The sequence below is a fragment of the Rhipicephalus sanguineus genome, chromosome 1 (assembly GCF_013339695.2).
Source record: "Rhipicephalus sanguineus isolate Rsan-2018 chromosome 1, BIME_Rsan_1.4, whole genome shotgun sequence".
Lineage (NCBI taxonomy): Eukaryota > Metazoa > Arthropoda > Arachnida > Ixodida > Ixodidae > Rhipicephalus > Rhipicephalus sanguineus.
Window position 1 is genome coordinate 220,595,944 of NC_051176.1, and position 24,806 is coordinate 220,620,749.

Here is a 24,806-nt window from a genome sequence, read left to right on the forward strand (position 1 = left end):
ATCGATCTCCACAAGTTCGATGTAGCATAAACACCAGCTTCCATAGTGATGATTGAGGCATTCATTGTGATATGCTGAGGGTTTACCTGCATTGCACTGGACGTGGTTTGTAATGCACTGGGCTAATGATGTAGCCAGATGATTGCCTAGTGGCATTGGGCATAGACATGTGTACGAAACGATGAGACAGCCCAGCAGTCAAATATGTCATGCTTTGGAGTCATTCGCCACCATCTCCAGCTTGGCCCATCCTCAGTCCGGGTTCCTGCAGCTTTTGTTCACTTCTCCAGAACACCCGCCCTGCACCGGCTTCATGTCTGCACTCCCAGCTCTCCTGTCTCCTGTTGTTCTAACACGGCCCAGGTCATGCACCTCAGGCCTCTTGTGCTTAAAGGGACACTAAAGGCAAATATTAAGTCGGCGTTGATTGTTGAAATAGCGGTCCAGAAACCTCGTAGTGCTACTTTTATGCCAAGAAAGTGCTTATTTTGAAATAAAATCACCTTTTAGTGGTCCGCATCACGTTAGCGCACTTCAAATCACCCGCCTGAAATCCGACTTTCATACGTCACTGCTGCCATGCCCAACGTTGCCCGCCTTTACTGCGCGGCCACCAACACTAGTACTAGCAGCAGAGCGAAAGTAGCAGGACCCACAGCAGCAACAACGGCCATCGAAGCCATCGAAGCTTGCCACAATCACCGCAATGAATGTGGACGGAGAACTTGACAACGAGACATTGGCTCGCGACGCTGGGCTCCATTTCAGCGACTTGAGCCCCGATGAACGCGGTATGCTGCCGGTCATAGTGCCGGCGTCGTTGCATGCGGCATTTTGTCGAACTTTCTGTCAGAGCGACTTTCACGAGCGCGCAAAACACATGCGGCAGTACGCGATCCCAAAACTACCACTGAGACGCGACCGCGTGAGCGAAGCAGGGCGCCGGGTGAAGTGTAGTTCGACGAAAATGGAACCTTTGAACCACGCGCGCCGTTCCCCATGGCAACGCCACAGAGGTTCTTTTTTCCATGAATCAAGCGGAAACGAACAAACAGCGTTTTATTACGTCTTTTGATGCATGGAAGGTTCTTTTTTCATAGCTGCTAGTTTGATTATTAGTGATTTATTGTAGGCAGACTCTCATACGTCATCGGGATCACTTCGAAAATGTCCCACTTGTGGCGCTCATCATGTGATACATTTAGCTTAATTTCTCATTAAGTAGGGCACTGCTGTTGATAATATTGCCGTTTTAGAAGTTGTCATACATTGAGCTTTCACTCTGACATAAATTGTTTGCCTTTAGTGTCCCTTTAATGTGCATGCCCTTGCATCTCTCTTACTGTCATAGTCTTCTTTCTTGTGCCGAAGCGGTGCCTATTTCTTACTCAAAACACTACATCTCCAATTCCTAATCTACGCTTTAGCAAAATAATTTTGCTGAGAATGAACTCAAAGTGCCAACAAAAATAATTTTGTTAGCATGGACAGCAAGAAAGGACCTCAAAATTCAAACTTTAGGGAAGCTTCTCTTGTCTTTCCCACCTCCATGTGCCAATTGACTGCACATGGAGGTGGGGGGAGCCTCCAGTTGTCAATTACCACCCACCTTGGATAAGGTGACCATATAGAAAGTGCAAAGAAAATATTGGGGGTTGATCTGGTGAAGTTCACAATGCACACGGCTGTCCCATTGACTGAGTGTGCCGGCATGCTTAGAGGCACCTTCTGATACGCTGTTCCTATGGCAGTGGTACACCATAGGAACAGCGTATTAGCAGGTGCCTCTAAGCCATGGCAGTGGTAGAGAGCTCACCTGCTAGGCTTTCCATGGCTTGCCTCAATGAATTGGTTGATTCACTGTTTCTTTGTTCGATCACATTGTAATTGTAAACAACGGCAAATTGACCCAGGTGGCATTGCCCTGGGAGGCGAGTAAAAAGATGCTGAAAGCCAAACGAACCGTGCATTGAGGGGGGCGCAAAAAATGAATCACTTAATGTCGTGATCAGAATTTGGAACATTATTTACCGCAATGTTCATTCCAGCAGTATACGACATGTCTACAACACAATTCAACCAGTAATTGGGGCTGCTAAGTTATGCAGCCCTAGTGGGCTCCACTTCTTTACTTGCTGTGGTAGCTTTTGCTCTACAAGGCAAATCGTATTTCTTTGCAGGTATGTTTACAACATGGAATATGGACGTGTCACTGAATCGGCTATGGCTCATGAAGATGCAGGCAAGTTTGCTTTCCTGGTGGAGATCTTTGTAACATGTTTTAAATATTCATCAAGATGTGACCAACTTCACTGTAAAGTAATATTCAGTTGAAAGAGCACTACTACTGTATGTTTCATAAACTGACATGCAAAACTTAACCATGCATGATTATACTGCAAATACATACAAAGACAGTAGTTATTGTAGGTGGCAGTCATGATGAGCTTAAATCTGAAACTAATGCATACTTAAAATATTTCAGAGTGGCGTTTAGCTGATTAATAAAAACAATTTCATGTGCACAGCAGTTGTCAGTTTCGTTGCCAAAGGCAGAGTTCACTGTGTCTACATTAGGAACGAAAAGGAATATGTCGCTTGCCATTTTTCGTAAGCTCATTTTCTTCAAAAACCATAAAATTAGCCTTGGCAAGGTTAGTAGTACACTGAATAAATAGCTGTGCTCTCTGGCTGGTGTTTTCTTGTGGCATTAAAAACATTGCATACACAGTTATTTTTTGTCCTATATATACTGCTTGTTTCTCATTTACTGTTATCCAGTTTTCCTTGGCTTCATGACAAGCTGTATTGCTAATTCCTTCACCAGGAAATGTAATTTGGGGAAGCAATTTCATGTGCATGCATAAGCTAGTGGGTGCCCAACCAAGTTGTGTGTACTTAGCACTACACAAAACATGGAATGGAGCTCTGTCTCGCGCTTGCATTTTACATGCATAAACTACTCCATGAGCTTTACAACAGAATATTGCTTATCATCACTGTAATTCACACAGTGTGAATCTAGATCGAATCCCTACAATATCCATGGATTGCACATTGCAAGGTCATAACAAATTTGTTTAATTAAGGTCAGATTTATTTTCTAATTGTTTGTATCATTGTATTATATTTATGTTTAAAGCACTTTAGTGCTTGCTGTCTCTCTGCTAATTTATAATCGCCAATTGTAGCAAGCCATCACTACTGTGCACATAACTTCAGTGGTCGCACAGAAATGATGTATTACATTGTTAGGTATGACGTGTGGTTGGGAAAATGTGGGCAATATAACTATAGTTTTCTCTTCCATCTTCTTCTTTAAGAGTCGTAAGTGGTGCAGCACAAAAAGTCATGATCACACATATAGACTAATCGAACGTGCATCACTATCGAGGCAGCCAACATGGGATGTGAAAGGAGCTCATGTATAACCAAACGATCAATTGCCTTAGCACAAAGGATGTTGGCATTTTTTGAGAATGCCAGTACGAGCAATGGGTGATAGGATAGGGGTATAGCATTCTTTTTTCTTGTCCGCCGCTGTGGTACAGTGGGTACGGTGCTCTGCTGCTGACCCAAAAGTCGCAGTTTCGATACCCAACTGCTGTGGTCACATTTCGATGGAGGCGAAATGCTTGAGGTCTGTGTGCTGTGTGATGTCAGTGCACGTTAAAGAACACCAGATGGTCAACATTCCTGGAGCCCTCCACCACAGCGTCCCTCATAATCATATCGTGGTTTTGGGAAGTAAAACCCCAGATATTAATTATTTATCATATTTTTCTTGCATTACCTCGGGGTTTTTTTTTTACATATATATATAACCTCTTGTATCGAATAATAAGATTTCAGCTGGCAGTAAGTGCCTGCCCATATCTTTTCTTTGTACTCCTGTCTTGCTTCTCAAGACACCCCTTGATATGACGGCAAACAAACTAGCCCAGTCTGCTACCCTTATTTTGGAGGTTTGACAAGGTAGTTGCAGACAATATCAAGTGGCTTCATAGGCTGTCTGAAATGACTGGATTTGTACATTGTCTTATCTTCCAGATTCATTAGGCACCAAATAAAATGTATGTAATGCTTTTTGAAGTGGCAATTGCTGCAATGGCATGCTGTCTTGTTTTACTCACAGTGACTGACCTGTCTTGGAAAAATGGAATGTTGGCCACTGCATCCTGGGACTCTACAGCAAAGGTTTAGTTACACCTTACTGATTGACACAGTGCTGACAGATGCACAGTTCGTCCATTTTTATCCTGATGTTTCCTTCAATTTTGCACCAAGACAATTTTCGGCTAGCTGATTCATTACAACAAAAAAATGTACTGGAACAATAGGTCGGCAAAAAAGTTGGAGCTCACTCAGACTTACTCAACAAATATATTCTGCTCTGAGGGCTCACTTGGACTCAGACTCAGCAAAATTTTCCTCAACCGGACTCACTCGGACTCAGACTCACCAACATATTACTCAGTCAGACTCACTCAGACTCACGGCTTGACTTGAGTCTGAGTGAGCCTGAGTGAGTCGACTCATGAGTCCGTGAGTGTAAAACTACCTGTTTTCGATCTTGGTGTCAGTGCTCTTTATTTCCATTGTCTCACGTAATCGGTGCTCTTCGATACGCCTTTTGATCTTATACCTTCAAATACGAGTTCAATACGAGTTATACCTTCAAATACCCCTCCCACTTCACATCTCTGACCAATAAATATTGAGGTGGCGCATGAACGTGAGTGCGTTGAGATATGTGAGTATACTTGAGTGTAAACGTAAGCCAATGTAAGGCTGACAGTAGCACCGATGATCAGTAGATAGGACCATATAGGTCGGCAGTAAAAGTTGGAGCTCACTCAGACTTACTCAAGAAATATATTTTTCGCTTAGGGCTAACTCGGAGTCAGACTCGCCAATATTTTCCTCAACCGGACTCACTCGGACTCAGACTTACTAAAAATTTCCTCAGCCGGACTCACTCGGACTCAAACTCACCAAAGTATTACTCACCCGGACTTGCTCAAACGCGGACTCGCTCAGACTCAGATCAGGCTGTGAGTCTGAGTGAGTCCGGGTGAGTAATATTTTGGTGAGTTTGAGTCCGAGTGAGTCCTGTTGAGGAAAATATTGGTGAGTCTGAGTCCGAGTGAGCCCTAAGCGCAAAATATATTTCTTAAGTGAGTCTGAGTGAGCTCCACTTTTCATTGCCGACCTACGGTCCTATCTACTCATCTTCAGCATTACTATCAGCCTTATATTGGCTTATACTCAAGTCTATTCACACATATCTCAACGCACTAGCACGTTCATGCACCACCTCAATATTTATTGATCAAAGGCGTGAGTTAGGGCGGGGAATGGGGGGGTGTGCCATGACCTCTCCCGTAAACTCTTTCACTGGAAGTTCTTGGTAAAAATATCTTGTGTGAGTCGGGTATGCCATAAAAATGTCCTTACTGGATTTGAACCATTGATAATTCATATTTGAAAGTACAAGGTCAATGGCGCGATTACAGTTGAACCCCTTTATAAGAGACACTGATATAAGAGACATGTGGGGTATAAGAGACACCAGCGTGCTACATGAAAGTAAGGGTTGATAGGAAAATGCATAATTTAGTACCCTGCTTATAAGAGACGCCTCATATAACAGGCAAGAATTTCTCCCCCATGCGTGCCTCTTATAAAGGGGTTCAACTGTATGTACGCTTTCTTAAAACGGACGGAGGCGGTCCGTGCTTAACGTCATAAGCTAGAGCAAGTGCTAGTCCTCGTCGTTTCTTCGTCCTCGTGTATTACACGCGCTGTTCACGTCAATAAAGTCAATTAACGTCATAAACTGGTTCGCGAGAACAAGAGGAAGCAAACAGCCAGTGAGCGAAGTGGAAGCCTCCGTCACAATTTTGACGTCTGCATGGGGACCGTATAATAGGTTGAGAAGCGTTTCTAACATGTCGAGAAATGTTTGACTATTATCACTGAGTACCAAAATGTGTCGGTGTTACTTTTGAAAGGTTCAATTTGGAATGCGGAACGACTGAAACAAATCATTGCGGTTAATGTCTTGAAATTATGCTAGGTGACGTCACAGTTTTTGCGAAACGCTTAGGGTGGCGCTAGCCACTACCCTGTTTCAAGCAATGTTTCTAATCATGTCTCCACCACTATTAAAATTCAAACAGCTCACATGATAAAACGTCACTGCACAGTTTGTGACGTAAAGCACGGACACCTCCGTCCGTTTTAAGAATGCGTACATAATCGCACCACAAAAGGCGTATCATAGAGCACCGATTATGAGAGATATTGGCGTTAAGAAGCATCAACACCATGATCGAAAAGGCTAACGTTACGCTAACAGGCGCATGAGCCGACTCACTCGGGCTCACTTAGACTCAGGTCAAGCCATGTGTCTGAGTCTGAGTGAGTCCGACTGAGTAATATGTCGGTGAGTCCGAGTCCGAGTGAGCCCTCAGAGCAAAATGTATTTCTTAAGTGAGTCTGAGTGAGCTCCAATGTTTTTGCCGACCTATGACTGCAACATACGAACAAGTACGTAATACTAATATCAAGGACTATCACATGCATCCGACTTTATCATGAACAAATCAAGTCAAGAACATTTGTAGGGGGGAAGCGCATGTCAAAACACTGTTAACAGATAAAGAACCACAAACCAAAAAAAATGTAACCACTGATAGTCCATCATTTGCAAATTTAGGCTAACTATACTTAAAAGGGGCACTCGTGATAACTAGGGTTGTGCGAATATTCGAAATTTCGAATATTTTTCGAATAGTGTTTGCTATTCGATTCGATTCTCACTGAAATTTTACTATTCGAACTATTCGAACTTCCCAAAACAAATGCAGTCAGCGCCCGATTGAAAATGACCCCTACAGATTTTCAATATGCTTCACCTCATTACACCCCCGTATTGCGGCAAAGCTGCTTTTCAACCTCCATTACGGTCTAACAGTCAAAACGCAATCAACGTCCGATTAAAAGTGACCCCTACAGATTTTCAATATGCTTCACCTCATCACACCCCCCGTATTGCGGCAAAGCTGCCTTTCAAGCTCCGTTACGGTCTAACTTAGCGAAGACACAGTCAACGTCAGATTCGAAGTGACCCCTACAGATTTTCAATATGCTACACCTCATCACACCCCCGCGATGCGGCAAAGCTGCCTTTCAAGCTCCGTTACGGTCGAACTTAGCCAAGACGCAGTCAACGTCAGATTCGAAGTGGTCCCTAGATTTTCAATATGCTTCACCTCATCACACCCCCGCGATGCGGCAAAGCTGCCTTTCAAGCTCCGCTATGGTCGCAAATGGATTAACTCAAGAAAACGCTGGTTCCAGCATGGAGATGAAAGATGTGGCAGAGGTGGTGCTCAATTAGTGCTGTTTTGGACTTGAAATTTGGGCAGGAAGTCCGAAAAATCGGACGCCGAAGCTTTTTAGCATCCGAAATTTCAGATGTTCTTATATATCGACGTCTACGAGCCAGCTTTGCAACTCCTGACTTGAAGGGAGCACACCCTTGTCCGCCACATCAGTTGGGCTTCCACGGAAGTTGAAAGAGGAGAAGAGGCTGAGGAAATGGCATCTTTGCCTATCACGTGTAAAGTGTTGTCGGCAACACTTTGGTTGCACTAAATCATGTACATAAATACAATTCGGCCTCTACATTGCCTCATTCTTGATAAGACAACTATGAAACACCACCCCGTGCCAGCGCTTCATCAATCTAGCAAAAAGAAACACTTTCATGTTGCTATCTCATAAGAACATACTTAGGGATTCTCTGCAACTTTTTTCTGTAATTCCACTTCGAAGTATTCGAAAAATGTTTGAGATTCGATTCGCACTGAACCTTTATTATTCGAATTCGCTTCGCACCCAAAATTTTGCTATTCGCACAGCTCTAGTGATAACACATGGCATTGAACAGGAAACTTTAGGCTAAAATAGCTTTGTGTGATGCATGCCATGTATAAGAACAGTCACACTAAGAAAGAGTGGAGTATGTATGCTGCAACCTTCGTTTTAAAAAAATGGAACGAACAGCTATGTATATACATAGAAGATATATGACGTTGAAAACTAATAAGTAATCTGCATAAATTAAGCACTAAAATGAGGTAACAGACCAGCTATAAACCAGTGTTTTTAGGTGAAAACAGCTATCACACAAAAGGATTGTACAATAAAAACACCATTGGAAACTTGGAACATACTTCCCCCCCTTTAAGAAAGGGAAAATAGACAACCACCCATTTGTAGCACAAAGCCACAAGGAAATCCATACGGATTTCTCAGAAATAAACCCTCTTAGTCACCGAAAAATTCGTCCTGGTCCGGGGACCCGGGACCAACGCCTTTCCGGGGCGGTCGCACTACCAAATAATTTGTAGAGCGACCGCCCCCGGACCAGGACGAGTTTTTCGGCGACTAAGAGGCTTTATTTCTGAGAAATCCGTATGGGATTTCTTTGTGGCTTCCTGCTACAGATGGGTGGTTGTCTATTTTTCCTTTCTTAACCCTTCTGCCAACTTGCGGGATTCCGCAGAACTGATTTTCAATGCTTCCCCTTTCCATCCTTCTTTTTTTTTTCTTGGCAGGATTGTTTGCATGTATGGCTTTTTAGCTGCCAATTTCTTGTTCACTTTCATTTTCTTATACGGCCCTTGCTCTTAAAAATCTTCAGCAGATCTACCTGGCTGGGTAAAGCAGTCTCTAGTAAATGACGACTTGCCACCCAAGATTTGTTCAAAACTAAAACCCAACATTTCGAACCCAATTTGGCCGCTTCTTTAGGGTGACTATTCCGAACGACACTAGGGATAGAGTTCTTAAAGGGACAGACAACCGCTCAGAACACGAATCGAGATAACTTGCAAATGGAAAGATTGCCTATTGTATTGGCTAAACTGAACCCTGTTTTTCTCGTTAAACACGGATTTATATTTTTATTTCTTCACTCAATATTACCTTTGTGCCTCACACGGCAAAAAAGTGCAGATGCATGTGATGGCGATCATGTGACCTTTTACTGGTCCACGCTGTTAATTTTCCCTATACAGTGAAACCTCGGTGATACGAATCTCACGGGACCACCAAAAATATTCGTATGATCTGAAATTCGTATCACGAGAAAGCATGGAAAATTAGCATGCGACAAAAGAAAGCTGGCGTATATTTTCATTTATTGTTTTTCAGGGCCTCGGCAACGTCAGGAAATACCATGATTGATTCTCATATAAGTTTTTAGATGTCGGCAATCATACCAGAACTCGTAAATATACGGCCCGTACGCGCGTATTTAATTAATGAACCAGGTGCGTTGTGACCCGCGACAGCAACAGCCCCTTAGAAATTTTAGTATGCTTTTTTGCATGACACCGGAGTACTACAGCGAAAGTAACAAAAGAAGTGCTTTGACGCAATGGATCAAGGCCACAAAATTACCAAACCACGGTCCTGTGTTCTCATTTTGTCATCGCGTAGGTGTTGGGAATGTTTTTTGGGAGATTTACGACCGTGCCCTCACGAGTGCGACCTCAACGGTCACGCATGTTGACTTTGTGAGGCTTGACTCCTTCGCCAAGACCGTCCTCGCCTTCTTTCGGTCCTCGTCCACATTTAGAAAAGTGTTTTTCTTACATACGATTTGGCGGTGCGGCGCGCATGCCCATGCTTGCACGTGCTTGGCGCGTCTTCCGCGACAGCGCGTACCATAGGCGTGCGCAGGGTTCCCCATTAGAGGGGGTAAGGTTCGTCGCAGCCCCCCCCCCCTTCTAAGTCAATGTATGGGGCATATTTTGCGCCCCCCCCCCCCTCTTAGGTGACTAGAATGGTCAATGTACGGAGCAGATTTTGCGCCCCCCCTCTTAGGTGATTAGGGGGAGGGGGCCGCCCCCCCTGCCCCCCCCCCCCCCCCCCCCCCCGCCCCCCCGGCCCTGTGTGCACGCCTATGGCGCGGACAGCACCTCTTCGTGCCTGGGCGGTAGCGTACGTTCGTATCAAACGTCGCTGGGTGAAAATCGCTTCGTAGCAACCGTACTTCATTACATTGCAGGCAATGGGCCTTGGCCGGGACCAACGAAAAATTCGTATCACCCCGAAATTCGTATGAGCTGTGATCGTATCACCGAGGTTTCACTGTATTAGCATTTCAATGCAGTACACTTTTTATTATAATCTTTTCTAACTTAAAACGCATAAAGAAGTATCAGTATAAAGAAGCTGCTTAGCAAAGCAAACAGAAATATTTCGGCTTTGATCATTTAAGCAATATTTTATTTGCCTATTTCACCATGATTTAATTGGCATGTTGCCATCGATGTAGTTGGGCGTCTTGCCGAGTGCAGTAGTTACTATACTGGGGAAGTTCTGCCACGGGTAGTAAAGCTGCTCCGATTCTGCCAGAGTACTACATTTTCAACAGCTGTCAAAGTTGCACCAAAACTGTAAAGATGCCTCCAATTGCACAAGAGCTGCTCTAAAACACTGAGCCAAATCCTTGTAAGGCACCCGCGAAAATCGTAGACAGCAAGTGTTGTTAGCATGTATGGTTTGTATTCAGCCATAATTTAGAGACTGGTGGCATACTGGGAACCTTAACATATTGCAACATTCCATCATGCGTTCCACTGCATTCAGATGCCACAATGCACAAGTGTGTTTAATGTGCTTTGTTGGGGACATGTGTAGCAAATTATTTCAGAAGCCAACGCACGTACAGTATGGTTCACTGTTAAAGGGAACACTCAAATGAGCACCTAAATGCGAGTGCACGTGGAAACTTGGCTCGTGCACAACACTAGTCTGTCAAAAGGGGTCAGAACTGTCAACCACCAGTAGTCGTATGCAAATCTAAGCCACGATGCTTTTCCAAGTGATCTAAATCTAGACATACTTCACGCGAGTGTTCCCTTTAACAGTGGACTCATCTGTACATGATCATAACTGTCAGCAGAGCCAGTAGACCAAACGTGTTTTGCAGGCTTGGACACCTGCCGTCGGTAGACGCTTCGTTTCCTTTAAATGACTTTTGATGTGGCAACTGTTGAAACTGATTCCAAATATTAATATTATTTATGCACATTTTTTACCTTTTTGCTTTTTGAATGTTAATGGCAAGGGCTTGAATAGGTGGGCCATATCCCTCATGGAACTCCATAGCCACGCAAAAGTATTTTGATATTCAGTATAGTCCTTTGAAGCGTCTATCTTTTAACTTAAAGGAGCCGTGCAACACATCTTCTACGTATTCAGAAAATGCAGCTGATCGGTAGTCAAGGCTCTCGTGAACATATGAGCCAAATGTTATTGCACTGCACGCAGTAGGGAATTTGCAGTTTGTGCCAGAATCAGCTGAAAATTGCTCTCTCTCCTCTTGGTAACTGCATAGTCGAAGGGACCGACTACGCAGTAGAAAGGCTGGTCACTGCCATTGGCCGTTTTCATGATCACAAAAACATCCTCAGCAATATTTATATTGTCTGTTTTAAGTTCAATAAATAAAAAGTACAAGTTTCTCTCTTCAAAAACACTGAGAAATAACTATCCTAGTACTTCCAATATCAATCAGCAGTCGCCTGTTTAATGTTGTTTCCTCCTACGTCTATGTGAGGAGGCACACCATATACTGCATCCGTGCTATTTCAAACATTGTGTGCCTGACATGCTCACTTGTGTCACACTGAGCCCACTGCGACAGTACTTACCATTGCACATCATTGTTTCCAAAACCACCAGTATGATGCTTGCTTTGTACATGCCTCGCAAGCAAGACTCCTTGCCAGGCATTGCTTGGTGTTTAGCTAATTGAACGGGCTTCAAATTGTACCATCTGTATTTGGCTGCTTTCTGTTGGTCACGCTGATGCAAGACACAGCCAGTGTGCACCAGGTTCAGCTAGACTTTCACACGACAGTAGCACTTCTTGTGCTGCATAGGTAGTAACCATGGCTTGAGGGGGCTATCACAAGCTGGCCGTGCACTCATCATTGTACCAGTAGCATGCAAACATTTCCAATGAAAAAAAGTAGGGCTGTGCGAATATTAGAGTTTCGAATTCGAATCGAATTATGCCTAATCGAATAATTCGAAAGGACGAATATCTAAAATGCGGCAAAGGCCAATGGTGCAACTTGGGTAGAGTGCGGTGGCTAAAAGTAACGCTAACGTCGTTAGAGTAGACCTTTCGTTGAAAATATTCCCAATATTCTGGTTTTTAAAAAAATGCGCGAGAAAACTTTCAAGCCCTTCTCAACTTCGCGTCAGAAACGAAGGCACGGACTTCTTGCGTAGTTCGGTTGAGCTTGCCGCAAGCACCGTAAAACGCACCGAAAAAAGCACCGAAAATTTGTTCACGCTGTGCAGTCGCCACTGCCGCACCGCCAAGCATGGAGCTGCACTTTGTCCATGTATTGTCGAAATCACTTTGTGATACCTTGCCATTCCTGCTACTGAGGTGCCCAGTGAGCACATGTTTTCAACCGCAGGAAACAACGTAACATCACAGTGAGAGAGCCTGAAAACAGGCCATGTGGAACAGCTTGTGTTTCTGCATGACTATTTGTAGTCTTTCGGTAGTAGTCACTCACCACGTTATGTGCTCGAGGACATGATCAGATTTTATTGCTTTGTTTTTTCTTTCAATTTTCAATAAAATCTTTTGTATTCGATATTTGATTCGATATTCAATATTTTTGGCCACTATTCGGCACTATTCGATTCGAATTCGATTCGAGATGAAATTTCACTAGTTGCACATGCCTAAAAAAAGGGAAAATTGTCAAGTTGATGACATGCACTGATGTAGCTTCTTGCCCCTTTGTCATCCCTCCCTGTGTTACTTCCAGCATGCTTGTCAGGATGAAAGACGAGAAAAAGTGCTCAGAGTATGAAACAAATCCCTGTAACTTCACTCATAACGAAAAACGTGAGCACTTCTGTTTGTGAGCAGTGCAGATAATTCTGTGGCTACTGAACAGGGTGCCCATTTACAGCAACCCTCAGAACAAAGTCTGCTAAATTTGTAAGAAACAGCAATCGTATCTTGAGCAATGAACTCACTAACATTTAGTAGATATTTCTTGGCTTTTGATCGCAGCATTATTCCAATTTTGAGGTTGGCAGATTGGTTGTGCTGTGACAGTGGATTTTAATTCAATAGCGTTAAGGAGTTCTTGTCGTAGAAAATCTAGTGTCGCCGGCATTGTCCGTGAGCAAAAAATCCTGACGGATGCAATGAATAAAAATCAGTGTTCAAGCTGGAATTGAATCCAAGCATTCTGTGTGGCAGTCAAATACTCTGCCTCAAAGCAATGCCATTGTTTGAAATTTCTTCAGGAAGAAACCCTACAGAGGCATCATGTCGGGCGAGGTGTCATGTCAGCAACCATGTAATGCGTGGCAGAAGTGGCGAATTGCACAGGAGTCACACCATGTGAATTGCATTATGAGTGAGTGGTTTAAAGCTGCCCACCCACAACAAATGGCACAGCCATAATTCATCATCGTCATCATCAGCCACAGCATCAACCAAGTGTGCAGCTATGTAGGAGCATGAGTGGGCCTTTTGCTACTTTGCAAAATGTTGAATTACGGCATAGTGGGTATTTCTCAACTGTACCTGCAGTAGGCACCCTAAGAGAGTTTACAATGGCTAATGTCATGCGCAAGGACGTTCCTGTATGCACGGCATGTTTGAGCTGTCCACCGAGAAGCAAAGCATGGCAAGCAAATAAGAAGGCGTTGTGAACGGCGCTCATAATGCTATTGTGTTCCACTCTTAAAGGTGAAGCATAAGCATCCTCCAAGTTTTTTGCTTATTTATTTATTTATTATTATTATTATTTTATTTTATTTTGTATCCTTTCAGATTTGGAAGCTAAAGCATCGTGGTGACAAGAGCGGTTTCAGCCTACACCTGGAATTGGAACATGAGTCGGGCGTGGCCTGTGTTTCACTAGATTCTGAAGGGGAGAACTTGGTCTCTGGCACCGTGGAGGGTTGCATCAGCCTCTGGAAGCTGCAGAATGCTTTTTGCAGTGGACAGTTTCATAGTCAGTCATCTATACATTCTTGTTACACCTGCATTTCTTCCTTTTCTCTAAAGCTAGAGATGTTTTCTGTGCAGCTAGTGCATTCCTTATCAGAACTGCTGTTATCACTGCTGCACTCTTGAGACATATACATAATATCCCTTTTCCAAGTACACGAGCGCCACCAATGAGCACGCAAGCAGTCATGGAAAAAGTGTGTATGCCGCAACGACGAGCGCGCGGCCTCACACTTCAGCTTTTCCCCTGTGCAGTGTCAGCACTTCTCAGATCAAGTGAATTTGGCAAGGTGCAATATTTTGGATTGGAAAAACTTTATTTATGTCTCCTGCAGGACTCGCTTGGCGCGTAGCGGGCATCTCCCACGTAGGGATATATTACTGCGCAATTCGAACATAAACTACTTCTGTGTTTAGCTGTGACAGTCTCTGTATGATTTCCATCTGTCTAAAGTTTCCACATGCCATCGTTAGATCACCTCAGTGGCTCCGAAGCAATAATTTTAAAATTTTATTTTTGGCATCAGTATGCCTAACAGCATAAATTAAATTTAAAAAAAAAGGTGCAACTCAGTTTCCTAGACGAAGTCCAGAAGCGGTCTATGCAATTCACAAATGCATTTGGAATCGGTGCCCATCGACATTGCCGATGAGCAGAAGGTGAGGTTCTAAGATTTAAATATTGCGCGAGAAAGTATAATCAGCATTTAGTAAAATAAGGTTCACTAGACAGCGTGCGCATCGCTCGCACCATAGGTAACATACGATAAGCATCTACCACCCTTCGTTGACACTAACTGCAGATGTTGCATCTTACGTATGGCCACTTTGTTTTCACATGTTGGCTCATAGGTGACCATATATATACCGTACATATCCATTGTCATGAGCAATATGAGATGGAGCACTGAAACCTTTCAAAGGCCATAGCTGCTAAACGCAATTGGCAAGCGCAGAAGTTTCATGACGCTAAATGCTCAAGCGGAAAAGGTTCTCTTGCAATTCCATATGTCACATTACATTACAAGTAATCGTTGAATCAAGGTGAGTTCGGTGTTCCGGCTTATATGCTGCTCACGATAGTATGTCTTGAAGTTATCGGCACACGGTAACGCACATGCCACTTAACTGCAACATCCGGTATACATCCGCTCAGTAATAACTACATTGACTGCATTATTCCTTTCATATTTCATATATAGGGATACCGCGTTCAAGAATGGTCAAGAAGCAGTGACGTGTTCTTTTCGTTTCGTGCTCCCATGGTGCCAGCAGGCATAGGGCGACCGAACAGCCAGCTCCCTCGACGTACACACTTTTCCCATAGTGCTCCGCACGCCCGCGGGTCATTCTGGGATTGCTTGAAAAAGGTCTATTAAAGTAGGGTATTCAATTAGGGACAAATATTAAATTTTGCTGAGTAAGATTCGCAGCAGTGGCCGACGGGAAAATTTTTTTTCCAGCTGCCACTAAAGCAATTTATTTTACTTGCAGTTGCAAAATTGAGGCTGGTCAGTGCTGAAAGTCTATACCAGTGGCATAGCCATGGTGGGTGCTTTCTGGGGTTTTAACACACACACACCCCTCCCCAAAAGTTTTACATTATGCATGTGTATGCATATATGTGTGCATATATATGTGCACACACAGAAATGCATGCACGAACATACCTAAAGGAGGGTCGGAACCCTCCAAAATAAATTTTCTGGCTACACCCCTGGTCCATGCCATGTAGACACAAATGAGGCCAATGCCACGTTCTAGGGGCTGACCTCCCTTCTCACAAAAATGCATTGCGATTCTTCTTACCATCTCCTCACAAAGCGTTTCTTTGGCAATGCCGCACCGTTTTATTTGGTCACTGAAATTTGGGGACAAATATCTCAAAACTGTTTCTGTTGTCAGAACTCCTACAAAGTGGACATGTTCTCAGCACTGAATGGCTTCAATTAAGCAGTTGCCATACGCGTAAAATTTAAGGAGGAAATTGACCATTATTGAATGATACTTGATATACATTTTTTCTTTGAATGAGGCCAACAAAAGGTATATTTTCTCAAGCCTTTTGTTTTCAGGAACTCGTAACTTGTGATTGCTGAAACGCCTTGTGTAGGGACCATTCACACACGTACACACATGTGCACTTAAGCTCTGCTTTAGGGTGATGACACCTTCAAAAGTTCTGCCACTATTTGCTACCAAATATGGAAGGCCAGCATTTTGTGTTATATTCGTCTGGAAGGTGTGTGACATTGTTCCCTCTCTTGTCAGACACCGATGTGTGTCACTAACGGCATGCAATATATAAAGGTTCCTTAGGTGAACTACATTGCAGCGAGTGTAGGAAACCTGTATATCGCCGTACACCTTCATATTTCACCTTTTCCTTTTGTTTGAGTGCATCAAATGTACTTTATGGCTACATGGTGTGCACAGCACTAAAAGCAACAAATTCTGGAAGGGCATGATGGCACACGCTGTGTAGATGTCTCACATTGAGAAAGTGTAGCCTTACTAGAAGAGAAACTTGGGCAAGCTGGCTGTAATTCATAATTGACCAGCTACAGCCCTGAAGAAATGAAGACAGAAAAAAAGGGAGTCAATTGTGTTTTTTTTCTCACACTTGCACACAAATTTACACAGCTAATGAAACCGACAGAGAATCAAGCTAAGGAAAGCATAGGGGATATTACTTGTGGTTTCTTAACTGTAGTGTAATGATTCTTACACTGAAAGTAATTAAAGCGGACGAAAAATCACGCTTTCCGTCAGTGGGATACGAACCCACAGCCTTCGAATCCCACCGACATAAAGGGTGATCATATTTCATCCACTTTAATTCCTTTCAGTTTAAGAGAGAATCATTAATTATACACAACATTTAAGAAACCACAAGTAATGTCCCCTATGCTTTCCTTGGCTTAATTCTCTGTCGGTTTCGTTAGTTGTGTATATAATACAGAAAAAACGAGCCCCTTGGACAATTCCCCTACTTTCGTACTTGCACACAAGATGTTTTTCGAATTGTTAAGTAACAAACAATATTTTTGTTAGTATAATTATGCAGTAAATGTGTCATGCATATAGCTTGCATATGCTATATTTTTTGGTGGCTTGATGTGAAGCTCGTTCCAGAAGTGATTTCATTCATGGCACGAACCATCAGAGATCAGCCGAAAGAGATAGGCCAGCATTGTGGCCTATCTCGGTTATGGTGTAGGTAGCCTCTTGCAGGGCCACCATTTTGTGTATCAAATTCAATAAATTTACTGGAAAAATTTACCTCAAAAATAGCAAACATGTGCCCTTTCAAAGTCTGCCACTTCCCTATAAACAAGGCCTAAGTGTGCATATGAAGGTGCCCTACCTTGTGTAGTGCAGTTCCCGTCTGGACAGTGTTGTAGTCTTAACCTTCCCTCCCTGCATTGGTGCAGCTTAGTGTAACACTTTGATAGAAAGTACTGCAGAAAAAAGAAATTTTATTCTTGTGCTTTTGTGGGAAACACCTGTTTCACAGTAATAATGTGGACCTATCAGGGCTGCACAAGAAGTGACTATAACCCAAGGTCATGGGTATTGCCATAGCAAGCATGGAAAATTCATAGAAGTTTTCATGTACAAGGTGAAAGTTGCACTGTTGCTATTTTAAAAGAATCCTCAGACTATGCTCTGGGTGAATGTAGCAGGTATTTGTTTCTGGCATCTCTTACACAGTTTTCATTTTTGGTATTCCAGGCTGCATAGCTTTGTAAAGACTGCATCTTATTGTGGTATACAGGTACACATAAAATGTCTGCTCGCTGGTTGGTGGAGGGTGTTAGGGATGAGAACTTCGCAGTAATTGCACGATTTTCTTTCTTTTCTTCACGACTGGTCTTCATATGGACATTTTAGCAGCCTTAGCATGCATTGTAATGTATTATGGATTCACATATAGTTCCAAGTAATAAAAGAGCATGTACAGTCGTGCTCAGTATGACTTCCAACACTGGAGCTCACAAGTTCAAAGATGGCGCGTGGCTACAACTTGCCTTAATTTCCACAACTAAATTATATTTTCTTATTTGGGATCATCCCCAAGTTAGATGAACAGCGTTTAGTTGTGGAAATAAGGAATAGCGGAAGCCATGGGTGATATTGAAGCTTGTGAGGCCACGCGCTCCCGTGTTGCAAGTCGTAATGAGTGCGACTGTACACTCCTATGTTCTGAGGGGTTTCACCAGAATTGAAGTGAAAGGGTGTGTCGAAATGTCTAGTGGCTTTTTGACTAAACTGAAAATTGTAGTTACATCAAATTTTTTATTTGTGTCGGTATGTTGCATAGTACTAGATATGTTTCTGTGTCAGCATGTTGCATAGTACTAGATATGTTTCTAACTCTAAAACTCAAGACGAAGATTGTGAACAATGAGTGGTTTACACTACAAAACTATTGAACATAGAACTACACATAATGTGTTCCATGTTCCGCTGCTTGAGAAAAACTTGGCAGTGGGCTAGTTGGTTAAACATTATCGATCATTTTTGCGCAGACTTTACAAAAAGTGACTGGGGACAGAGAAAGACCACACACACGGCACATATGAGCGCAAACTAACAACTGTGCAACAACTTGCAACAAACTTGCAACAATTAGTGGAATATGTATGAGCATCAAAACTTTGCACATCCCCTTCTTCCAGTGCTATTGAACAAGATTTGTCGTCACAAGTAAGAAAAAACATGGCTGATCCCTCCGTCATAGGAATCGGTATAACACGAAAGTGAAACGTGTCTTCACAGAAGTAGTGCTTATGATATATGAGAGCTTGTACAATGTCTATTCGTGTTTGGCAGCTATAGCACCGTTTGACGTGGATGCACCCATGTTGAGAGCATGTCTCTATCGCGACGACTAACGCCCATGATCATGATAAAACCGTTGAGGTAGCTGACGGTGTGAACATATATTTGGACACAGCGAATCGTGAATCGCGCGTAAGGATGATATCAACAAGCTCATAATCAACACTGGTACCCGGTATGCACTTCTTCAAAGCGTCGTCAATTAAGGAGAGAAACGGCACGGTGTGCGCTTTCTAGTAATGGGTAGCCGACGCCTGTGCTCATGCATACATGACACACACTGCACTTCAGCAACGCGGGAGGTAGAGGTTCGTAGCCTGAGCCGCAAACGCGTGCGTCCCGCTGGCCTCTGTCTCGCAGGCGCTGCTCTCGCTCCACCAAGGCACGACATTCGCCCGTCGAAATCGCGTCCTTTCTGCAACGCATATTGCAGCAGTTTTGTTAGTCGGTGCTCTCGCATTTGAAGCAGTCGGCGGCAGAGAAATCCCGTTCGTGTACGTGGAAGCTGCACTACTCCGATGAGCCGACGCACGCTAACACGAATCCAAAGGCAAAGAACGTAACTGCGTCAAGGCTGCCTCGGCGACGCCAGCGCGGCCAGTCTACCTCTCTGGTATCGAGACGCTTTAACCATGACCTCCGATATCACGTGCAATCTCGGAGTAAGCACTAGTAAGTGTCGATCGTGAAGCATTACTTCTTTCCACCTCTCACAGACGGCGGCACCGCCCCGCTCCGCCCGCCGCGAAAGAGAATGTGTGAAAGATATAAGGCGCGTTCGCGCCGTGCCTAGCATCTCCCGAGTTGGCTTAGTCGGTAGAGCGTCGGGCGCTTGCCGTCGCGGCCGCAACGTCGTGGGTTCGATTCCCAGCGGGGTATCTTTTTCTTGGTTTTTTTCTTTCTCATCCGTTGGCGTCCATTTTATCAACGTCATATCCGTGACGGATGTACTTGGTGGACCCCGTCATAAAACACTTTCGTGTTAAAATTGGTACGGATTGAGGGGGTGCCTTCAGAAGAACAAGAGGGTGTCTACATGCCTCTGCTCATTCCTCCTAAGGGGTCTGTAGGGCAATCTCTATACAGTGCCATCTGGCCAGTGCACTATGCCTGTAGCCAACCTTGAACATGACTTCAGTATAAACAACAATGGATCAGCCACAGCCAGAGTAAAATGAAAACATGGAGAACGACTGCATTCAGCAAAATAGCTTATCCATATCACGTTGCGGCTCAAATTGCCTGTTTAGTTTGGCTTCTGATGATGCTCACAGTTCCGTTTATCTGGAATTGCAAAAGTGATGGTACCATTTAGTGAATGCTTTTTGCATTGCATGAATACAAAACCAGCTAACCACAAGAATCATGTTCTATTTATTTAAATGGCAGTTCTGTTTAAACAATTTCCGTTTATCAAGATTCCACTACTTGGGTTTAGGCGCACGTTAAGGAAATTCAGGTGGTCAAAATGATTGTGGAGTCCTCCAATGTGGCGTAACTCGTGATCATATTGTGGGTTTGGCATGTATATCCCCATGACTGAATTATGAGATGTGCTATAATAGGAGGCGCCAGATCAATTTTAACCACCAGGAGTTCTCTGATTCTCAACAGATATCATAGCTGCTTGTAGCGCGCAAACAACTACTCTCATCTGCTGAAGTGAGTAGATTGATTTCCCAGCATTGCTTGTGCAAGATAAAAAAGAGTGGACTCGAGTATTGTTATTTTCTGGAACATGTACTACTATTAATGTTCCCCTTGTGGGTCATTGACCCGTTATAAACCTAGTGCACTGCAGCTTTGACTGAACAAGTGGTGCCGCCCACGGCATGGCGCGCTACTAATCAGTCGCGGCTGAGAGCGGGTGCATACGGGCGGAACCACAGCAGCTCGAAAGGACAAAGGTAATTCGCGGTCAAACAAGAGTGTAACTATGCTATTGCTGCGTGTATGGCTGTCACAACAGCTACAGAAATGCTGCCGGTAAGCTGTCAAAAATAAAATTATATGGATAAGTATGGAAGGCTCACGAGAATGAGCGATGAGAGCGTTGGATGAAGGCGGTGCAACGTGCGAGATAAACAGACTGCCTCCAAGGTCGGAGTCACCTCACCTGGTTTTGCATTGCCTCTGTGATTAGACCAACTTTGACCAAGCTACGATGTGATGTGATGATGTCATCATGTGACGTTACGTCATGTCACTGTGACGTCATAAGGCCTTCACAAATTTTGCTAATCTGTGACGTCATCCTGACATCATATGACGATGTCATCTCGTGATGATTTTTTGCATCACTCATCCCCATAGGTCGGCAAAACAATTGGAGCTCACACAGACTCACTCAATAAATATATTTTGCTGTGAGAGCTCACTCAGACTCAGCAAAATTTTCCTCAACCGGACTCACTCGGACTCAGACTCACTAAACTTTTTCTCAGTCGGACTCACTCGGACTCAAAGCTCACCAACATGTTACTCAGCCGGACTCACTCAGACTCACGGCTTGACCTGAGCCTGAGTGAGTCGACTCATGAGACCGTTAGCAAATAATTAGTGTTTTCGATCATAGTGTCAATGCTGTTTAACGCCAATATCTCACATAATCGTTGCTCTACGATACACCTTTTGATCTTGTACCTGCAAATACGAGTTATCAGTGTTTTCAATCCAGTATTGACATTTCTTTATGAAATACGCGGCTCACACGAGATACTTTTATCAAGAACTTCCCATGATAGAGTTTGCAGGGGGATGTCGTGGCACCCTCCTCCCCAACTCACCCCTCCGATAAATAAATATTGAGGTGGCGCATTAACGCTTGTGCATTGAAATATGTGTGGATAGACTTGAGTATAAACTTAAGCTAATATAAGGCTAATAGTAATGCTGAAGATGAGTAGATAGGACCATAAGTCAGCAAAAAAAGGTGGAGCTCACTCCGACTCACTCAGAAAATATATTTTGCGCTTAGCAGTTACTCAAGACTCAAACTCGCCAATATTTTCCTCAACCGGACTCGCTCGGACTCGGACTCACTAAAATTTTCCTCAAGCAGACGCACTCGGACTCAAACTCACCATATTACTAGTCACCCAGACTCACTCAGACTCAGATTCTCGGCCCGATCCGAGTCCGAGTGAGTCGACTCATGAGTGAGTTTGCCGACCTATGCTCATCCCCGATGCCGCAGGACGCGAGATGCCACCAATGGTCAAATTTCGCATTTGATGAGCTAAGGCTCTCGCTTTAAAAGGCGAGAGTAACGCAACAAATGAACTTTTATCTTGCTTAGCCCGAACACCGACTACCAACAGAATGGATGCAAAAGTCAAAGGAAGCTCTTCGCATAATAGATGAAAAAAAAAACTTTAATGTAAATAATGCAAGACCTTGATAAAACTTTGATAACCTGAAGGTGGACGTCCTAGCCGACACTCTTCATCTGAGCAATACACTTGCCACTGAATTCGGAGGGCCCCTTGGCAGACACAGTTTCCACCCTAACGCCGTAAACATGGTTGCCGGCGTAAAGATCATTGCCGTGAAGAAGACAGCTTGCATTTTAAATATCTTTCTACCTATTCAGTTCTGCGGAATCCAGACAATAACGCGCGCTGCTCATTCTGCAATGTCATTGCAAAGAGCACCCTAAACATGTCACGATGGGATCACGCGCGCGGCTGCCCTAGTGCCGCAGTGCCACCATACCAGCTGTCGAGGCCTATTGACTGTAGGTGCTTTTGAGCTACAGTGTACACATTTGTTTGCTGCATTGAAATTACTATTTGCTTACAAATCCATAATTTTGTGCAGCAGTTATTTTGCTGCGTTTCTGGTATTAATTATTATATATTTACATGTTACCAAACTTTTTATTTATACATACAAAGTACTTTATTATTACTTTTTTTTTTCCAGTTCACAAAGGTTCTGTTTCAGCCGTGTCTTTCAGTCCAGGTAAGCAGAAATTTTAGTTCTACAATGTAGTGGTGACAACATTGATGTACCTCATGCAGTGATGCTCTACAGTAGCAATTGTTAAACTTTAAAAGCATGCTTTTTAGCATGTTTATTTTTTTATGCTGTTAATACTGCAAAGAGGCAATGCTTTTTTGTCTTTCAGATGGTTACAGGGTAGCATCATGCAGTGAAGACAAATTCCTAAAAGTTTTAGACGTTCAGACAGGCACAGTTCTCTTCACCAAAGATGTTGGTTCGCCAATGAGGTAAGCATGTACCACTTGTGGTATGTGGGAACATGTATATATTTCTAAATATTTACGAGCTGAAGGAAGCCACACAAGCATAATTAGTAGCTGAGGTGGTGTAGGACTTTTGTCATCAGTGTTGGCTCACCTAACACTTCGGCTATCATCAGTTTTGCAGCACTATCAACGTGCAGAAACATGAACACAGGCCCCGTCATGCAGACAGCCACGTCAGCAGAGTCTAAAATGACTAGTAATTGATGGGTACCAAAAGAGGATTAAAACACACTTTTAAGTAACATTTTTACAATGGGAATGCAATGAAGAGCTCTGCATACCACACAGGCAAGCTAGACAGTTTTGTACGCTTTTTGTTTTATCGTTAACCCTTTGACGGTCAAAGACGTACACGTGTGTCATCTCCAACAGCCACAAGACTGTCAAAGATGTACATGTACATCATTGCATGTATGTTTAAAACGTGCATTTTTTTCAATCATTTCTCTTGCTTGGCACGTGCTGCCACACTTTGAGAATATGTGGAATTTTTTTCATGCGCCAATGTCTCCCCGTTATTTTTTTCGTGCTTTACTACAGCGGTGCACCGGCTAGTTTAGGTTTCATTCCTCGGGCAGTTCTTGCTTGTTGTGCCCGCAAAACATTTAGAATCCTTCAAAACGTTTATTGCTTCCCGGTACGCAATTACGTTTATTGCTTCCCAGTATGCAATTACGCCTGTTTCCGTGCAGGCGCTGAGTGACACAAACGATGCCACTGTGGTTGCGTTTCCTGTTTCGGGGACTCACAAAAGCCGCTTCCATCTCGTTGGCGATAAGACGAAAGATTATTATAGGTTTCAGACTTGTTTTCGCTTTCCGGACGCGCTTACAACTACACAGTTTTCTTCAGTGCGCTCACCTGTGCAGTTTGCTTTCGCTATGGAACTCAGCGCCGGTTTCTCTGCCGCAAGTGAGCCTAGCAGCGACTCCTCCGAATCGCTGCTCGACTGCCAAATCAGAATCTTATTCAGTAAATATCAGCCCCCATCATAAAAGGAGTTGCTTACAAGTTAAAACTCGGATGTTTATGAGTGAGCGACATCTCAAAAGCGTGCACAGTGAGGCGATGCTGACTGGATCAAAAGTGGCTTTTCTCCCCCCGTGTTTCCACTTCATGCCACTTCGTGCACTTGTTTTTGTACGTCTGTGAACTACACAGACGTTTATTGCAACACATAATTTTTTAACAGTCGTATAGGTTTCTTTTTAGAATTTATCTTGCTCTTGCTCATGAATAAACCACGTTTATGTAACAACCCAAATGATTTTTTTTGTCACTTTATGGTCACAAAAAAAAATTTTAGATTGGTTTTTTCTTAAATAGATTCATCTGAAGAATTTAATTCAGCAATAAAAAAATACACATTTTTGGGATGCATTTTGCGAAAAAAAATGGACCCTCAAAGGGTTAAATTTCATCAGAAGGTAGGGAAAAGAACAGCACGTAGATGTATGTGTAAACTAACTTCATTTGGTGTCTGCGAACATTTGCAACAGTTACAACATTTACAATTACATTTACGTGCTAACATAAATATTTAAGGTTAGCATAAGTGAGCTTATGCTAACCCCCCAAATTTTCAATTTTGCATGTGTATATATACACACACA

General features: G+C 43.4%; 1 protein-coding gene across 2 annotated transcripts in view; it reads left to right on the plus strand.

Moving 5' to 3' along the window:
• Positions 1 to 24,806, plus strand: part of LOC119372590 (protein FAN) — a 91,628-nt gene that overhangs the window by 63,180 nt on the left and 3,642 nt on the right. For both annotated transcript variants that reach the window (XM_037643070.2, XM_037643077.2), the window contains 5 exons: positions 2,181 to 2,242; positions 4,136 to 4,197; positions 13,898 to 14,081; positions 22,847 to 22,885; positions 23,052 to 23,154. In XM_037643070.2, the coding sequence (XP_037498998.1) occupies positions 2,181 to 2,242; positions 4,136 to 4,197; positions 13,898 to 14,081; positions 22,847 to 22,885; positions 23,052 to 23,154 (450 nt within the window). The remainder of the gene's footprint in view (positions 1 to 2,180; positions 2,243 to 4,135; positions 4,198 to 13,897; positions 14,082 to 22,846; positions 22,886 to 23,051; positions 23,155 to 24,806) is intronic.